Source organism: Pelmatolapia mariae, linkage group LG17 (assembly GCF_036321145.2).
Source record: "Pelmatolapia mariae isolate MD_Pm_ZW linkage group LG17, Pm_UMD_F_2, whole genome shotgun sequence".
NCBI classification, from domain to species: Eukaryota; Metazoa; Chordata; class Actinopteri; order Cichliformes; family Cichlidae; genus Pelmatolapia; species Pelmatolapia mariae.
In genome coordinates, this window is record NC_086242.1 from 2,228,087 (window position 1) to 2,246,090 (window position 18,004).

At 44.2% G+C, this 18,004-nt stretch overlaps 1 protein-coding gene across 1 annotated transcript in view; it reads right to left on the minus strand.

Moving 5' to 3' along the window:
- Window positions 1-18,004, minus strand: part of hmcn1 (hemicentin 1) — a 90,915-nt gene that overhangs the window by 6,461 nt on the left and 66,450 nt on the right. Inside the window, exons 48-96 of the mRNA XM_063460559.1 lie at window positions 17,769-17,855; window positions 17,462-17,653; window positions 17,183-17,356; window positions 16,968-17,081; window positions 15,615-15,760; window positions 15,386-15,536; window positions 15,027-15,224; window positions 14,827-14,940; window positions 14,550-14,737; window positions 14,265-14,361; window positions 13,949-14,110; window positions 13,722-13,835; window positions 13,431-13,633; window positions 13,213-13,294; window positions 12,960-13,091; window positions 12,704-12,853; window positions 12,342-12,501; window positions 12,128-12,252; window positions 11,852-12,035; window positions 11,526-11,623; window positions 11,096-11,374; window positions 10,810-11,006; window positions 10,198-10,279; window positions 9,843-9,979; window positions 9,622-9,763; window positions 9,386-9,530; window positions 9,148-9,275; window positions 7,924-8,080; window positions 7,701-7,822; window positions 7,395-7,559; window positions 6,073-6,180; window positions 5,789-5,926; window positions 5,579-5,713; window positions 5,160-5,429; window positions 4,530-4,720; window positions 4,204-4,417; window positions 3,977-4,111; window positions 3,699-3,889; window positions 3,522-3,603; window positions 3,161-3,430; window positions 2,862-3,032; window positions 2,599-2,769; window positions 1,973-2,143; window positions 1,699-1,869; window positions 1,421-1,591; window positions 1,120-1,290; window positions 897-1,043; window positions 618-755; window positions 406-527 (exon numbers count right to left, since the gene is read on the minus strand). Coding sequence (XP_063316629.1) covers window positions 406-527; window positions 618-755; window positions 897-1,043; window positions 1,120-1,290; window positions 1,421-1,591; window positions 1,699-1,869; window positions 1,973-2,143; window positions 2,599-2,769; window positions 2,862-3,032; window positions 3,161-3,430; window positions 3,522-3,603; window positions 3,699-3,889; window positions 3,977-4,111; window positions 4,204-4,417; window positions 4,530-4,720; window positions 5,160-5,429; window positions 5,579-5,713; window positions 5,789-5,926; window positions 6,073-6,180; window positions 7,395-7,559; window positions 7,701-7,822; window positions 7,924-8,080; window positions 9,148-9,275; window positions 9,386-9,530; window positions 9,622-9,763; window positions 9,843-9,979; window positions 10,198-10,279; window positions 10,810-11,006; window positions 11,096-11,374; window positions 11,526-11,623; window positions 11,852-12,035; window positions 12,128-12,252; window positions 12,342-12,501; window positions 12,704-12,853; window positions 12,960-13,091; window positions 13,213-13,294; window positions 13,431-13,633; window positions 13,722-13,835; window positions 13,949-14,110; window positions 14,265-14,361; window positions 14,550-14,737; window positions 14,827-14,940; window positions 15,027-15,224; window positions 15,386-15,536; window positions 15,615-15,760; window positions 16,968-17,081; window positions 17,183-17,356; window positions 17,462-17,653; window positions 17,769-17,855 — 7,592 coding nt within the window. The remainder of the gene's footprint in view (window positions 1-405; window positions 528-617; window positions 756-896; window positions 1,044-1,119; window positions 1,291-1,420; window positions 1,592-1,698; window positions 1,870-1,972; window positions 2,144-2,598; window positions 2,770-2,861; window positions 3,033-3,160; window positions 3,431-3,521; window positions 3,604-3,698; window positions 3,890-3,976; window positions 4,112-4,203; window positions 4,418-4,529; window positions 4,721-5,159; window positions 5,430-5,578; window positions 5,714-5,788; window positions 5,927-6,072; window positions 6,181-7,394; window positions 7,560-7,700; window positions 7,823-7,923; window positions 8,081-9,147; window positions 9,276-9,385; window positions 9,531-9,621; window positions 9,764-9,842; window positions 9,980-10,197; window positions 10,280-10,809; window positions 11,007-11,095; window positions 11,375-11,525; window positions 11,624-11,851; window positions 12,036-12,127; window positions 12,253-12,341; window positions 12,502-12,703; window positions 12,854-12,959; window positions 13,092-13,212; window positions 13,295-13,430; window positions 13,634-13,721; window positions 13,836-13,948; window positions 14,111-14,264; window positions 14,362-14,549; window positions 14,738-14,826; window positions 14,941-15,026; window positions 15,225-15,385; window positions 15,537-15,614; window positions 15,761-16,967; window positions 17,082-17,182; window positions 17,357-17,461; window positions 17,654-17,768; window positions 17,856-18,004) is intronic.

Below are 18,004 nucleotides of genomic sequence, written 5' to 3' on the forward strand. Positions count from 1 at the left end.
GCTGGACCTTAATTTTAGTTTGTTTCCTTGCAATGTGTGACATTAGACTTTACATTGTTTTTATTGGGTTAAATTGAGTTATTGTGCGTATATAAGAATCTGGTCATAAATCTATGAGGTATACAAGACGGGGGACTTGATTTGCTGATGGGAAGCTTAGAGATGAAATATGGCAAAAAAAAAAAGAAAAGAGAGAAACAAATAACAATAAATTGATGTTTTCTAAAGATTTCCAGTCTTTTCTATGGTTTAAATTTCCAGAAATGTAATAAAACCATTGTGTAAATATACATGAACTGATTTGTTTTAGTTGTAAACAGGCCGATAAGCATATGCATATTTCTTTCAGTCCCTATATTAGTTTATTAGCTGGCTTCATAATATTCCCATTGCCTATTTGTGCACCTTGATGCTGATGAGAGCATGTGAAGGCAGCTGCAGGATGTGTCCGTTCACAACGATGTCCAAAAGCAAAGCGCCGTCAGAGTCCAGACCCCTGACAATGTGGGTCATCCTCAGGATCTCGCCTGCCAACACGCAGTCACATCACATATCTTTACATATCACACAGCTGTTTAAAGATTTCATGCCTCCGTGTTGAACCCATGAAATCCTACCTGTGGCAAACTCCACCTGTGTCTCTCGCCTGAAGATACCTCCTGTTAGCGTGTAGCCGTTGACCGCCTCTCCTACTTCATGCGCAGTGGTCCAGTAGATGGGGTTCAGGATGGAGATGAGCTTCCTCATTGCAGGACCTTGAATCAATTTAAAGGTCTTAGATTTATTAGGAGTTCAAGAAAACAGCTCACTTTTAGATGGAGGCAGGAATTAGAGTGCATCATACAACATCTAAAAGCAGAAAAGTGATACAACCAATGAGCTAATGGAAAACTGACCTAACGTCCTTGGTACATTAGAGATTGTGGCTTTGATGATTCTGCTGCCAAACTTGCTGTCGGTGATGGTGGCATTGAGGATGGAGACGCCGAACTCGATATCATTAATGTTCCCTATGATGCTTCCTCGGGCCTTCAGGGGCCCACCTGATCAAAAGAAATGTGTCTTTAAATGTAAATACAGCAAATGAACACAGAACCTTTTTTTTAAGAGATACGTTACCTGGGCAGGCCTGAGTATTGCACCTGGACAGCTGAGTAGAGTCTCCTGGACACGGCCGACCACCGTCACTTGGAGACGGACCGTCACAGAGCCGAACACGTGTCCTCTGTCCTCCTCCGCAGGAAGAAGAACATTCTCCCCATGGCTGCCATGAACCCCAGGTACCATCAACTGCAAGAATACAAATAGTACAAGTGTAAACATCAACACACAAATCACGGCAATGGAGCAGTCGTAGGGGTAATTTAGTCTTACAAGGGAACCAATAACACACGCCTGACCGTGCCGCAGGCTGACTCACCAGGGCACTTGACGGTGCTGCATCTTTGTATCTGTGTATCAGCACCTGCACAAGCTCTCCCACCGTAGGCGGGTCTGGGGTTGTCACAGGTCCTGTAGCGCCTCATCTGACCTCCGTTACATGTCTTGCTGCAGCTGCCCCAGCTGCTCCATGGACCCCAGTTACCATTGACTAACACACAATAGTGCAAAATGACAGATCCACAAAAGAAAAGACACAGATACACAGATGTAGAAATTAGCGTATCTAAGCAGTCAGTAGCAGTTCAGATATCTCACTGGGGCAGGGGTCGCTGTTGCAGAAGTCGATTTGCACGTCGTTGCCCTCACACTGTCTGCCGCCGTGCTGAGGGGCGGGGCTGGCACAGAGGCGTGTCCTCTGTCTAGTACCACCCCCACAGGAAACACTGCAGGCTCCCCAGCTCACCCAGGACGACCACTTTCCATCCACTGGAGGACACAAAATGCATAAAACTGAAATCTGCTTCGTTTAACGAATTCCTAAATCCAGGCCCGAGCGGAGATTTTTCTCGAAGCATAATCGCGTCCTTACCGGGACAAGGCTTCTCCTTGCACATTTGTGTTTGGGTGTCTGTGCCCACACACTGTGACCCATCAAACGCTGGAGGAGGGTTGTTGCAGAGACGGATCCTGGACTGCACGCCCCTACCGCAGGTCTCGCTGCATGGGCTCCACGGTAGCCAAGAACCCCAGTTACCTCCCACTATAAGAGCATAAATCTATAGTCCATTATACATATATGTATATATACAGCAGAATAAAGCAACACAGTGCTGCTAGAAAACCCCCTCCAACAGATCTGCAGTTTAACAACAGGAAAAATTCATGGAAATCAGAAAAGAAAGTTTAATTAAATTTGGAAATGACATAAAAACCATTCATATTTGTTTCATGAATATTATTAGATCTTCACTTAGCAGGCTAGCCTGCTAAGTGAAGTATAAGTAGAATTAGGCAACAAGTCAAGATGTGTACAAACGCCCAAAGAGCTGGAGTTTCATCAAAAACTAGAATATTAAGATATTTATATTGTAGCAAATACCCTAAAATTAAAGTTCTCTTTAATGCCAGTGCTTCTCTTGTTTTTTAACTGTTACAAATAGTGTTTAACAATTTCCCTGCATGTGTGTGCCTGCGCATGCAAATGCATTTCCTCACCTGGACATGGTCTGACTCTGCACATGACCACATCCACTGCCTTCCCCTCACACGGCCTGCCTCCATGCTGAGGCGGAGGACTGCTGCAGGTCCGGACCCTGGTTCTGTTGCCCTCACCACATGTACGTGAACACTCCTCCCAGAGAGACCATTCTGACCAGTTACCATCCACTGTGGGGGGACGAGAGATTTGGTACCGTATGTGACATTTGCACACGGTCTCCTTTGTAAACACTTAGTTCTAGGCCCTGTTTCAATCTCACCTGGGCAGGGTTTCCCTTGACAGCTGCGTGTCTCTGTGTCTGATCTTGCACAGTGGCGGCCTCCATTGGCAGGTAAAGGGTTGTTACACTGCCTGAGCCTCTTCTGGTTACCAACACCACATGACACACTGCAAGGACCCCACTCTGCCCACTCCGAGAAGCCGCCATGGACTGAAAAGAACATTAACTTTGGCACTTGGCTTTAGGTCCCTTTAGACACCAAAATATTGAAAGCATGCATATGAACCGATTTTGCCATTTCTGATTGCAGATGTAAGAATAAACTAAAAACTGCTCACCCCGTATGGTAAGAGTGACCTTGACCAGCACTGATCCAAGCAGGTTTCTTGCCACGCATTCGTACTCAGCTGTGTCCTCCTTTTGTGCACTGATGATCCTGAGGGAGCCATTAGATAAGGCAGAGAAGCGGTTGCTGCCCAGAAGAGGGCGCCCCTGACGAGACCACTCTATCATGGGCGTAGGCTCACCCTCCGCCTGACAGTTGAGCACAGCCGTGGTTCCAGCATCCACTACCGTCTCCACGGGTTCTACAATGATTGCGGGTGCACCTGGAAGAGCAGCGTGCTTCTGTCAGATCTATCACTGCTACAAAAACGCTAAAATTAAAAGTGTTGCATCCTGGCACGGTTAAACACTCACTGTGTAAGGTAAGTGTGACACTTCTCTCCACCACACCAGCATCATTTGTCGCCACACACATGTAGTTTCCTGCATCTTCACTCTGCCACACACATTGTAAATGAAATCACCGTGACCTTTTCCAAAGCTCACCTTTGTATTACACAAAAGAGCTCTTAGTCTCGTGTGCCTTCCTACCACTGTGCCATAGATGGCCAGGGAGCCGTTGTCCAGTTGACGGATTCGGTTGCTGATCTGGATGTTTATTCCATTTTTGCTCCACTGGATGGTTGGCAGGGGGTCTCCTCGAACCTCACAGTTCAGGATTGCATTACCGCCCAGGGGTTCAATGCGGTTGGAGTGAAGGTCCCCATCGATGATCGGAGGCTCTGAAGAACAGGCAGATCAGGTCGAGTGTAGAGCAGCTGAGAGAGATGCAACAGCATTAAAAATAGTTCATGAAAGCATGCTTTTACCTTTGACATAGACCAAGGCCAGCGACTTGATGGTTCCCACATCATTTTCTGCCACACAGGTGTAGGTGCCGGCATCGTCTTTGCTCACTCTCTCGATCACCAGCTCACTGTGACCATTCGTTTGATCGTAGTGAACTAAAGCATCAATGGCAGAAAAGAAATAAAATGAAATTACAAAGATTAAGAAATAACGAAAGGAAACCTCTCCGTTTATCAATGATTCATACCTGGGATGATGTTGTTATTAAAGGCCCAAGTGATCCTGGGTAGGGGGATGCCACTGACTCCACAGAACAGCGTGAGGCGCTCTCCTTTGTTCAGGGCCACATCCCCAAGAAGCTCAGTGAAGATGGGATGAGTATGAACCAACAGGCTGACGGTCCAACTGTCCTGCCCGACTGAATTAGTGGCAACACAGGTGTAACTTCCTGCATCTTCAGGCTGGTTCACCAAAAGGAGGGGGCAGGGTGAAGGGAAAAAGGGAGCGTATACTTCAAACTCGTGTGTTAAATATGATCAAAACAAAATACAATTCGGTGTTTCTATTTTTTACCTGAGCACTGTCAATAACCAGCTCACCAGATGGCAGGATTGTATACTCCCCCGCGCTTTCGCTGACAGGACTACCTTCCTTTTCCCAGGACAGTTTTGGCTGAGGGACGCCCTCTGCCAAACACACAAGCTGGACCTGACTGTTTTCCACCACCACGACCTCCTGCTCTCCACCACGAATGAACGGAGGAACTACAAGAGATGGAGGATAAGTTCACCCTTTTTATCTTTGCTTTGCTTTGTTATACACTCCCGATTAAAAGTTTAAGACCAGTTTAAGCGTCGTTTTCAATAACTTGCATGCTCAAAAAATGTTTTATCTCACTCCCATTTCTTCTTGTTGCATGTTGAAGCTCCACTTGGAACCTTGTTAAAATCCAACCATGCAAAATAGGATTTTTTGCCATTTTTCAAGTGGTCTTAAACTTTTGACTGGGACTGTATGTCTAGATGTGAGTATAAAATCTGAATGATGCTGTGTTGAAGAAGCAGAACTACTGGAACATGTAATGTTTTTATAGAACACCATCCATGCATCACCCATCCATCTTTATAGAAAACTTTAACACCACAAATGTAGTGTGATGTGTCAAATCACGTAATTTAAATGACTGTATTGACTGGAACCTACTCTGCACAGTAAGGCTCATTTCCAAGCTGACAGTGCCCGCTGCATTGGCAGCAGTGCAAGTGTATCTCCCGGCATCGCTCGGCTGAATGAAGGCGATCTGCAGAGATCCTGAACTGAGGACCCTCAGGCGTACAGTTTCACTCAGCACGCGCCCGTCTTTGTGCCACGCGACCGAGGGGGGAGGGGAGCCGTCAGCTTGGCACCGCAGCGTCACAGAGGAGTCCACAGGTGCCAAATATTCCCGAGTGTCTGAGCTGATCACTGGAGGGACTTCAGGTGCAAGGAGAAATATGTGGGCTTAGTACATTAGTATATTTGTTGACATCATGGGAAACCTGAATTTCAGTGACTTTGGGTGCATTTTGTACACAACTGGTATTATGATCGTGAGGTTGAAATTTCAACATAAAAGTACCTACCTTGCACTCTGAGTCTGGTCTTGCCGAGCGCAGTGCCAGCAGGGTTTTGAGCCACACATATGTACATTCCAGAGTCTGATAGTGATGCCTTGGAGATCTGCAGACTTCCATTAGGGAGTATAGTGGACCTACCACCTAGCACGAAGCCAGAGCCAAAATTTCATGACTGATTGCTTACACCAACTGACAAAAACAGACAAAATTATTTACCTGTAGTGGGTATGTTGATGCCCTCCTTCTGCCAGGTAATGGTAGGTCTGGGTGAGCCTGTGGCCCTGCAGGGCAGACCTACGGGGTTATTCAGGATCACATCCAGTGCTGATGGATGGGACTCAATCACTGGAAGCTCTGAGCAGAAGGATTGGAAAATAGTGATGATCAAGAACAAAAGAATAAACCTCCAAACAAAACAAAAAACAAGCCTCTCAATCAGAATCAAGAGCTCTAAAATCAAAATCATTTAAGCTGTGAACCCTGAATAATTTGTTTTTTACCCTGGACTGTGAGCTGCACGTGGCGGTGGGTGGAGCCTGCAGCATTCTGAGCTGTACATGAATAGCGTCCAGCATGAGTTAGCTCGGCTGAGGTGATCTCTATCGGACCTGAATTTAGATCGACACAAACAGCAGATAAAATATTTAAAGACAGGCATCAAAATCCTCATCGACATCTTATCTACATCTAAAAATACATACAAAGTAACCTGACACATTTGCCCTTTAGGAGACTCTTATCTTAATTTTTGTGTTATTTGTAGTCAAATTTAAGGCCACTAAAAAGGGAATTTTACGTTTTAATCAAACTTTGGTTTGGTGATCTAAGGAGCTCGGGGAAAAAAGCGTCTGGACTTTTTAAGTTTCTGACCTTTTCTGTGCATCTTTGCTGACTTGAGGAAAGCCCAATTAGAATAATCACATGTTTTAAGAGCTTTCTTTACATGCGTGTGTTCCTTTTGTTTCCCTTCTGGCTTAGAGGGAACATTTTCTGCCTGGTGATGTAGGATCCTGATTACTCCAAGTTTGTGTTCCAGAGGGTGGTGGGAGTCAAAGAGGAGGTACTGGTCCATGTGTGTGGGCTTCCGGTAAACTTCAATGTTGAGGTTTCCATTCCCTTCAAAGCCCACGGCACAGTCCAGGAATGGCAAACTGCTATCTTTGTGTCTTCACAGGTGAACTTTATGTTTTTATCCACTGAGCAGTGAAGGATTCTACTTCCTGGATTTTGATTTTTCACCCAGGTGTCATCAACATACCTGTACGAGAGGCTTTTTTCCCCACTTCCTCCATGTTAAGTTTGGCTACAATAGGTGACACCAGGGAGCCCACTGCACATCCATGTTTTTGTCTGTAAAAATCCTTGTTGTAATTAAAATATGTGGCGGTAAGGCAGAGGTCTAACAGCGTGCAAATCTGAGTGGGTGGAGCTCGTTCTGTTTTTTCAAGGAGCTGTCTTGTCTCAGTAAATCACATGATAGGATGGAGCTAGGTCTCACGATGGGTTCACACAAACTTTGGCTGATTGTGACCCACACCCATTTTTACACTATGACTCGTGTGATTAGGCAAAGGATCAATAGGGGGTCCAGGACCCTCCTGGGGACACTCCCTTTGGTCTTAAAATCTGGGACTCCACCAATTGCTCTCAGAACTAAAGAAGGTGAAACGTCTTCAAGAAACTTAAAGTAGTCCAGATGCTTTTCTTTCCGAGCTCCTTAGACTACGATGACCTGGATGACTGAGAACCTTCACAGACACTTTGGTTTGGTGAGTTTATCAGCAGTGGGTATATTTAAAACATACAAAAATATGATTCTGACCTGTTGCCAGGATGCTATATCCTAGACCCTCTATGGGCAGCTTCATGCCATCTTTGCTCCAGTGGATTGTGGGCGCCGGGATGCCAGACGCAGTGCACGGAATGACCACCGGGGACAGCCTGGTCACGACTAACTCTGTGAGTTCATCTGCTATTGACGGAGGAACTAGAGGAACAGATGCAATATGAAAATCCACAATGTAGAATAAACTCGTCACAGATGAATGATCCATTACTTATTAGAAAGAAAATTAACTTAATTAACACAAAACAAAAGGAATCTGTAAATAACTGTTGTGTTACCCACCGTTCACAGTGAGGTTGATGGATCTGGTGTCTCCACCTGCCTCATTAGAGGCAACACACTGGTACACAGCCGTGTCCTCCACTGTGGGCGCTATAACTACCAGTGAGCCCGACGACAGTAATCTGGAAACGATTAAGAGATGGCGTTAGTATTTGTATACACTTAAAATGAGCCAGTTTTGGCTAATATCTTTCACTAGGAAAGAGAAGGAGAAAACTTCGACCTGTATATGTTCTGGTTCTGGTCTGTGTTTATAAGTCGGCCATTTTTCCTCCAGCTGACAGTGGGTTTGGGTATGCCTGTAGCCTCACAAGACAGAGTGGTCTGAACGTTGACTATAACTGTGACATTGGTGCGACCATCAGTGATGGAAGGAGGCACTAAAAGAAAGGAAGCAATAGTAAAGTAATTGTCATTTGAATACATTGCTGTGTCTTCTATGGTACATATTTGCCACCAGTGTTGGGAAGGTTACTTTTAAAATGTATTCCACTACAGATTACAGATTACATGCCCCAAAATGTATTTTGTAACGTATTCCGTTACGTTACTCAATGAGAGTAACATATTCTGAATACTTTGGATTACTTAATATATTATCATGCTTTTTACAACTACATGAATGTACTATTGCTGTGTGATTTATTATTTTTACTGAAGGTTATTCGCCATACCAATACCAACTAGATGTTTAAATCTTAATATAAAATGAGTAACAGTAGGTGGACATTAGGTAAGGCTGCACTTTTTGCAGCGATCTCAGATAAAAAACTATTCTGCACGAATATAAAACAGGTCCGCGGCTCCGAACCGTAAAGGCATAAAACCGTAAAGAGACCTCTGGCTAATACGTCAGGTTCGTGTCAGGCTCGTAGCCGAAAACTAGCTTTACTTTGTTGTCTGGGTCAACTTTGTATATATATAGTATATATTTACATGCTTCCAGCTCCCGTTTCTGCTCGGTGACAACTCCTTCTCCTTTTTCTCTCTCCCTCGCTCACAGACACATCACGTGTATGGTAGTCCATTCTCCCTGCAGCACGGACTACACTGCCCATCAGGCTACATTCTTTAGGGCGATGCCTGTAACACTCTGCCTATTGCCTTCATATTAAATCATTTTTGTGAATAATTTTTTAAAATATTTCTTCACGTCATTATGCGGGCCGCAAGTAGAGGTGATATGGGCACAGACATGAGAGCCTCTTAATGCGTGTTTTGTTTGGGTTTCCACTGTCGTGGAATTACCAAAAATATAGATTTCATAGCTTTATGAAACAGGAAAATACCGCCGTGTAATCCATTCATTTCAGCAAAGTAACTGTATTCTGAATACCACCTTTTAAAACAGTAACTGTAACGGAATACAGTTACTCATATTTTGTATTTTAAATACGTAACGGCGGTACATGTATTCCGTTACTCCCCAACGCTGTTTGCCACCCACCATATACTTGCAGATCCACTCTCTTGCGTTGAGTTCCAGCCTGATTGGTTGCCATACACAGGTAGCGACCGGTGTCTGTCACCTGAGTGGAGTTGATGCGCAAAGACCCATCCTCTGCAAACGTGTACCTGCACATGTGTTCACAACATGAGTGAAACACTGAATCTGCCAATGTGAAATATATCTGTGAAGGTAGAAGAACTGTGATAAAAGTAGCTGTTTGAGACGAGGAACTCACCTGGGATTGTTTCCTGCCAATATTGCTCCATGTTTCCTCCAGGTGACTTGAGGTGGTGGGACTCCACTCACTACACATTCAAGCACCGCTGGCTTGTTGACGTGCACCGACACTGACTGGGGTCCGTCCTTGATAACTGGGGCCACTGAAGGGACAGGTGTTATTGGTTTTTGAACTTTTATTTAACTCCATAACTAATAAAGGAGAAATTTTTTTCTATAAATACATAACCGCACCATTGACAGTCAGGTTAAACTTTCGTGTGGTCTGGCCAGCGATGTTACTAGCCACGCAGGTGTACTGAGCTCTGTCGCTGAGCTCTGCCATGTTGATCTGCAAGTAGCGGCCACCAGACAGAACACGCACACGAGCAGAGGCCTGCACAACGGGGCAAATAAGGTTATTTACCTCACCAGGTATCATCGTATTGCTATTCTTCTTTTGTATGACTTCTGACCTGCAGTGGTTGGCCATCTTTCAGCCAGGTCAGCGTTGGAGGTGGAACAGCATCAGACTTGCACTCTAAAGTCACCTGTCTGTTCTGCAGCACTGAAATATCCCGAGGTGTACTCTCTCCCACAATGTTAGGAGGAACTAAAAAGGCAGACAAAAGAGCTCTAACCATCTGTAGCCCACTGTCAATCAAACTGTGCACACATGTGCATGACAACGGGAAACATTTCTAAGCAATTCAATAACTGCAACACTGTAACTTCCCTTTTGTATTTGTAATGGAACCAATTTAATTGAAATTTCCATAAATTTAAACAGTTTGCATATTGCAATTTGCGCTAAACGTCTATGTTACCCACCATGCACTCGAACTAGGAAGTCCTTGTCATCATCTCCCGCTGGACTGTTTGCTAAGCAGGTGTATCTTCCTGTGTCCTCCAGCTGAGTGTCAAAAGTGTGAGAACAGTGGAAAAAACACACCACAATCATTCATGTACACTCTCTGGCCTCTTTTAGACACACCTTAATGCAAATATCTAGTTAGCCGATCACATGGCTGCACAGTGCATTTAGCCGCAGTTAAGCTCAAACTGAGCATCAGATTAGGGAATACTGGGATTTTCCCACACAACCATGTCTAAGGTTTACAGAGAATGGTCAGAAAAAGAGAAAATATCCATTGAGCATCGGGGCAAAGGAGAAGTGCCAGATTGTCTGGAGAGAGAACTACATCATGGATAATCTGACAAATGTGTAGCAACTGCGTGACGCTATCATGTCAATATGGACCAAAATTTGAGGAATAATTCCATCACCTTGTTGAATTTATGAAGAATTATTAAGGCAGAAGGGATACAAACATCTAGTTCTAGCAAGGTGTACTAATAAAGTTTCCAGTGAGTGTTTATATAAAAATCACACGATGCTGTATGAGCAACAAAATTTCACTTTAACAATCCCGAGTCTCTGACCTGTGCTGAGGCCACACGGAGCACCTTTCCTCCCTGGAGGAGGCGCAGGCTGTCTGTCTGTGGGAGCGGGCGTCCATCCTTGAGCCAGGTCAGAGAGGGTGTAGGTATACCTGTGGCCTCACAGTGGAGCTCCAGGACATTATTAACCACCACAGACACTTCTGCAGGTACGCCAGAGCCCTCGATGAGCGGAGGATCTTAGAAAGTACAAGTAACGTTTCTTTAGTCGTCCATGAATCAGCAGCTGAAGCTGGATAATGGCGAGCTATAGTCTGATTGCACTCACCCATAACTTTCAGGTTGAAGTGACGGCTCGCTTCACCAGCAGTGTTGTTAGCCACGCAGGTGTAGCGTCCCGTGTCGCCAACCTGAGCCTGTCTAATACGAAGGTTGGTATTTGAGTTTAGGAGAACGACGTGGCGGTCGGGTACTAGAGTCGCTCCATCTTTGAGCCAGGAAACGGTGGGCGTTGGGGTCCCATCAGCAATACACAGCAGAGAAGCCAAGTTTCCTCCAACCACAGTCACGTCCTCTGTGCTCCCTGCTCCATCCAGACCGGGAGGGACTGAGGAGGGTAATTTAACAACTCGTTAGCCTTTGTTTCTCAGTTTGCCTGGAGGATATCTGAAAAGTATGAATAAACATGAAAGCTATACAACTCTAGAATATGCGGTCACTTGCAATTTCTTGCTGACGTAGCAAGTTTTCAGACTCACCGTGCACCTGCAGGTTATAATGTTTGTTGTCCACTCCTGCCCTGTTTGATGCAACGCAGGTATATCGTCCACCATCAGACACCTGGATGCGTGCCATCCTGACAGGAAATTTGTACGATGTGTAAATTTCTTGACGTTTAAGATGTTTCATATTTAAACCAATCCCCCATTTTTCAAACCTTTTCAATTTTCAATGAAGAAATTGTTTCGATGATTTGGAAGATTATAAAGCCAGAGTCGAGATAAGAATGTTTCAGACTAATACATTCGCATATTTGCATTCAAAAGAAAGAAATTCATCCTCCGCGCACTGTCTGCTGACGTACCGAAGCACTTGCCCAGCAGAGAGGAGACGTATGTGTGAGGAGACTGGCAGAGGCAGGCCATTCCTCAGCCAGTTTAGCTGAGGCAGGGGAGAACCTGTTGCGACGCACTCGATGCTCACAGAACTGTCCAGAACTGCTGCGAGCTCCTCAACAGCCCCACTGTTGCCTACGATCACAGGCGGCACTGGGAGACGGGAGGCAGGGTCCGTTATAGAGCGTTGAAAGAATATTTGCACCAAAGATATGCATTGTATTTGAATCCTGAATTAAACCCACCATACACGTTCAGATTAAATATCCTGTCCTCTTCTCCTGCAGCGTTGGTGGCCACGCAGGTGTACTTGCCGCTGTCAGCAGTCTGAGCTCGTAGTACAGTGAGTTTGCTGCCATTTCCACTGATCCTGAGCATACATACATATATTCGCCTCATTGTAAAATATATGTCTTGTATATGTATTTTTTGTGTATTGCACATTGTGCTATTCTTTACCTGAGCGCCTTGCTTCCCGTACTGTTGATGGCTTCCCCGTCCTTCAGCCACTGGATGGTCGGAGTTGGGGTTCCCTTAGCTTGACAGACCAGCTGAATGGTTTGATTTAGCAGGACTCCCATCTCACTGGGTAGCTCTGATCCAGAGATACTGGGAGGAACTAAGAGAAAATTACCCGGGTTAGCATAGCTGTGTGTAACATAGCTGCAAATAGTGGGCAAATGTCATATTAAACCCAGTGGATTAAGAATGGGACGTCGCTCAAGGTCATATTCATAAAGGCAGACGAGCGAATATGTTTGGCAATATAGTGTATCTAGAAAGGCATTAGCAGGGTTTTAAAGATAAAGATGTCCATCTACCTTGTATGGTTAGGCGGTACCTCTTGTAGGCCTTGCCCTCCACGTTGGAGGCCACACATGTGTAAGTGCCGCTGTCAGAGAGCTGCGACCGTGCGATCTGCAGCTTGCTGCCCCCTGAGAAGATGTGCATCTCCAAAGACTCTGAGTTCTCTAAAGGAAATATGAAGTTCGTGTGTTTTTTTTAATAAAAAAAAGGATAACATTAACAGATGAAAAACTTTTTTTGTGGTTCAGTTAAACCTGCACACAGGTTTACCTATGGTGCGCCCGTTTTTCAGCCAAGTGAGCGTGGGTGGAGGGATTCCACTCGCGTCACAGTTAAAAATGACCGGATTACTGATGGTTTCTACAACTGTCTCCTCTGCTGGGCCATCGATACTGGGAGGTACTGAAGAGAGAAGAAATTTAAAGAAATATCTTTAATGATATTCTGCAGGTGGACACTGGTTGAAATAGGTTCCAGGTGGATTTTCAGATTTGTAAAAATGTATATATTTAGGAAAGACTACCATAGATGTTCAAGTGGAAGTGCTTGTCCACTTGCCCGGCAACATTGGTGGCCATGCAAACGTACTGTCCTGTATCAGACACCTGAAAAATACAGACAGATGCAAAACACATAAAAAAAACATATAAATAGTTAATTCAACACTTTGGCTAGGTGCTTTTTTTTTTAATCCAGCAAAGGGACACGACACATCATCGCTGGTTTCCATTCGTCTCTCACCTCTGAACCTTTGATCTCGAGGATCTGTCCCTCGGCCAAAACGCGCAGGTTGGCTGATTCTGTCACCACTCTGCCGTTCTTATACCAAGTGATGACGGGAGGAGGGACAGCATTGGATTCACACTCCAGCGTTACAGATTTCCCAACAAGCACATTCACCACCACAGGAGAGTCCCCGCTATTGTCTCGGATGCTGGGAGGAACTGCGGGGGAGGAGGTAAATCAGCGTCAATTGAAGACAACACACGGAGCATACACTGTGCAATAAAACCACTGCAGAAACAATCTGACCGAAAACAGTGAGGTAGATGTGTTTGTGAGCCTCTCCTGCTGCGTTCAGGGCCACACAGCTGTACTTTCCTCCGTCGGACACTTTTGCTTTCAGGATTTGTAAAGTACGTCCACCTGCAGGCACACGCAGACACAGAGAAACAGTGTTTTTCATGTCATTTTATCGTCTGCATAAAGGTATTTTTTATATCGTGAGTCTATAGGTGAAAGTAACTCCTTCACAGTACCCGGCATGATGAGTGCATTGGTGTTAGCTTGAATTGGGCCCCTGTCATTGAGCCAGCCCAGTGTTGGAGGAGGGAAGCCAGTAGCTTCACAGGAGAGAGCCACAAAGTTGTTGGCAACCACTGTCACATTCTCAGAACTCGGGCCGATAATGGTGGGAGACACTTAACGAAAAAAACGAGGAACATTCAATAAAGCAGGCAGAAGACAAAAATATTTAATTTGCTGTGATCACATGAGGGAAAAGTATTTTACTACATTTTACATTTGTTTATGTTGTGACACATTTAAGCTGAAAAGAAAAAGGGAGTAACTCACCATGAACATTGAGATTAAATATTTTTTCTGCACTTCCAGCCACATTTTCAGCTGCACACACATAACGCCCTGTATCCGAAACCTGAGCCGTCAATATCTGATGGAGAAAAAATGTTGCAAATATTATCCAAGGTGCATTGATACTGACATGTTTACATAAACAAGTAAAAGAAGTAAAAAGAAAAATTACAGTTATTTGCATTGTTTTCAAGATATCGTACATTGTGTGGGGTATTTGAGGTTTAAAAATACAAATTTAATCAGTCTGTGTTTCCTGGTTGTTACCTGAAGTGTTCGCCCATTGGACAGAATTCTATGCAAGCTGTTGGAGGTGATTGGCTGGTTGTGCTTAAACCAGCTAATTTTGGGGGCCGGGTTTCCCTCCACATGACACTCCAGTTGGGCAGTTTTATTGACCAGCACTGTGACTTCATCAGGCAAGTCGCTGTCTGTTCCGCGTATGGTCGGAGGTACTAGTGCAGAACATATACATACATGTAAACTGTTCTCTGTTAAACTGATCGATACTTGTACCACAGAAAATAAGGGTGTTTTTACTCACATAGCACTCTAACATCATACTGGATGGAGTCCTCTCCGGCTTCATTGACAGCCACACATGTGTACCTGCCTGAGTCCTCAGTCTGGGCCCTGGGAATCTGTAGCACTCGCCCACCTGAGATTAAAGCAGTGGAAAATGTGTATGGACTAAATATCATTCACATTTCATCTCTTTCTTACAGTTTTCGTCATCTGTCTCACCTGGCAGGATCAGAACTTTGTCATTTGATGTCAGCAGATGTCCGTCTTTGTACCAAGTGAGGGTCGGAGGGGGGACGGCGTTGGTCTCACAGTACAGGGAGATGGGATTGTTGAGTATCACGTCTCGTGCATCAACTCCAAAGCCTGAGGAAGACGTGGTATCACCATCTGCACCAGGCCTGTTAAAATTAGGTGGAACTGAGCAGCGGGGAAAAAGAGGACAGACGTTAAAACCTTACTTTGTGCATTACATTACTAACAGGAGGAAACACCATCAGGTGCATGGTTGTGCATTTATGTAGTGTCTTTATTAAATAATAGTCGCAGTTAACACATCTGCATTAGTCAACCCAGTTCACCTTGTATATTTACATCAAAGTCCTTCTCATCCTCTCCAGCTATATTAGTGGCTACACAGGTGTAGCGGCCAGTGTCTGACACCTGAGCATGTTTGATCTGAACGATCCGACCGTTGGCTGTAATAGACACGTGGTCATCTGACTGCAGGACCTGTGCAGAGAAAAAACTTTTTTTTCCAAACCTTTAATCCCACAGCTTTAAAAACAGTGAAAATATCCCAGATGTTACCTGTCCATCTTTATACCACTGCAGTGCGGGGGTAGGAAAGGCCTGAGCGACACACTCCAAAGTCAGGGTGCTGTTAACCTTGATTTTGACCTCTTTAGGGGCCAGTCCTTGCCCGGGAATGTCATTCTTATTAATCTGTGGAGGAACTGGAGACAAAAACAAGTTCAAATATTTTTAATGTAAATCTGATTACTGGTAATTCTTATCAGTAATTTACAGTTGTGGTCAGACGTTTACATCCACTCATCATTGATATGAATCTCTTCTAATGATTTCTTTTTTCCAAGATAGAAGGATTGTACAGTATACATCTTTACTGCCATTCAAAAACAAGAATTAGGGGCACAAGTTTGAATTTAATTTGGATACATGCAGGCTCTAATATATACAGTGAAGCCTATAATTATTCATACTCCTGGCAAATTTTGACTTAAAGTTACTTTTATTCAACCAGCAACTTTTTTTTGACCGGAAAATGATGCAGGCGTCTCCCAAAAGATAATAAGATGATGTACAAGAGGCATCGTTGTGGAAAAAAACCCCATTTCACACCAGTGAAATGGGGTTTTCATTGGTGTGAAATGGGGGGGGGGAAACAAAGTGCATGTTCCTCTGTTGTTCCTGATCATCCTAACTGATTTTCTCTCATCTGAGGGTAACAGTTTGGATCTTCTTCCAGACCTTGGCAAAGTGGTGACACATCCGAATGAGTTGTATTTACATACAGTTGTTAGAACTGATGATCCTGGGATTTGCAGTTGTTTAGAAATCTTTCACAACTCGTATAACTCTACAATTCTCCTTCTTGAATCTTCACTGAGTTCCTTGGACTTTCCCATTGTTCTGAGCAATGGTCAATCCAGTGATTACTGTCATACAAATCCTTTTTATGCTGAGAACGACCAGTTGTAGTCAATCATGACCACTAATGAGAAATTAAATCGATCCTGTCAAGTTAAAAGGCACTGTAGAAGATTCAGCACCACTTATTAAGTGCATGTAGATACTTTTGACCCCATGTGGGTTAGAGACAATCCAACATAAATTCAAACTTGTGCACTCTGTTCTTGTTTTTTAAAGTCAATAAAGATGTATGCTTTATAATCATGGTTCCCTGGAAAAATGAACAGTTTTAATAAATCACTGAAAACCCCAAATTACCATGACATTTATGTCCATGATGAGTGGATGTAAACTTCTGACAAGGAGCTGTAAATTATATTTACTTGTACAAGAAAGCATGTGCAATAGATTATGCTAGAACTGAACACACATAAAACATTTTATGCTGGACTTTGTTTTCTTTTGTAGTATGAAAGATGCAGCATGCTCCCAAAGATGAAGGGGTCTCACCATAAACCTTGACCTCATAGTGCTTCAGTGTCTCCCCAGCCTCATTAGTGGCCACGCAGGTATACCTCCCAGCATCCTCTTGTTTAGCATTGAGAATCTGCAGCGTTCGCCCACCTATAACAGCCACAGAGTCACAATGCACCACGAGATTCTAACACATTTTTCTTCTTTCCCTTTATTGCCTTTTTATTTTCATTGTGCACATCATTGCAAACCTGGAAGGACTCTGACGTTGCGACTGGATTCAAATGGAGTGCCATCTTTGAGCCACATGATCAGAGCAGGAGGGTAAGACTGGACTTCACACACCAGTGAGGTGGGGCTGCTCAGGGTTACTGTAACCTCCTCTGCAGAAATGTCAGGGCCTGACCCAGCAATGGTGGGAGAAACTGATCAAGAAAAGAGGGGAAAAAACAGACAAATAAGGAATATGATTTCACTCCACGTGTAATGAACTCAAAGTCTCCAAAATGGAAAAAGAGTTGTCTTTGTACCCAGGACATTAAGATTGTAATGCCGACTGCGGTCTCCTGCACTGTTAGATGCCAGGCAGCTGTACCTGCCAGTGTCTGCGACTTGGGCTCCAGAAATTTGGAGGAAACGGCCATGAGACAGAATTTGGTAATGCCCGTCAGGCACCAGCAGCTGTCCATCCTTCAGCCATTTAATCTCAGGTACAGGATTACCTGGGAAATTGTAAAGGGGGCTTAAGAAAATTGTTGCAAAGCATAGAGATTATCTTGACTGGAACTTACAGTAAGGATTGATCCAAACATTTCATTACCAGATTATCTCATCTACCTGATGCTTCACAAGTGAGCGTGATGTTGCGTTTCTCCTTGACTTTAGTATCCACCATAGTTCCCTCCTCCACAATGCTCGGGGGAACTGTCAGGAAATCAGTTAAATAGTTATTATTTTCTATCAAAGTTATTTTTAATTTTTAAGTGGAAAATAAACATCCATCCACGCATCATCGCATCATCCATCCATTCATGCATCCATGCACCCATAATCTACACCTCCCTGTCTTCAGC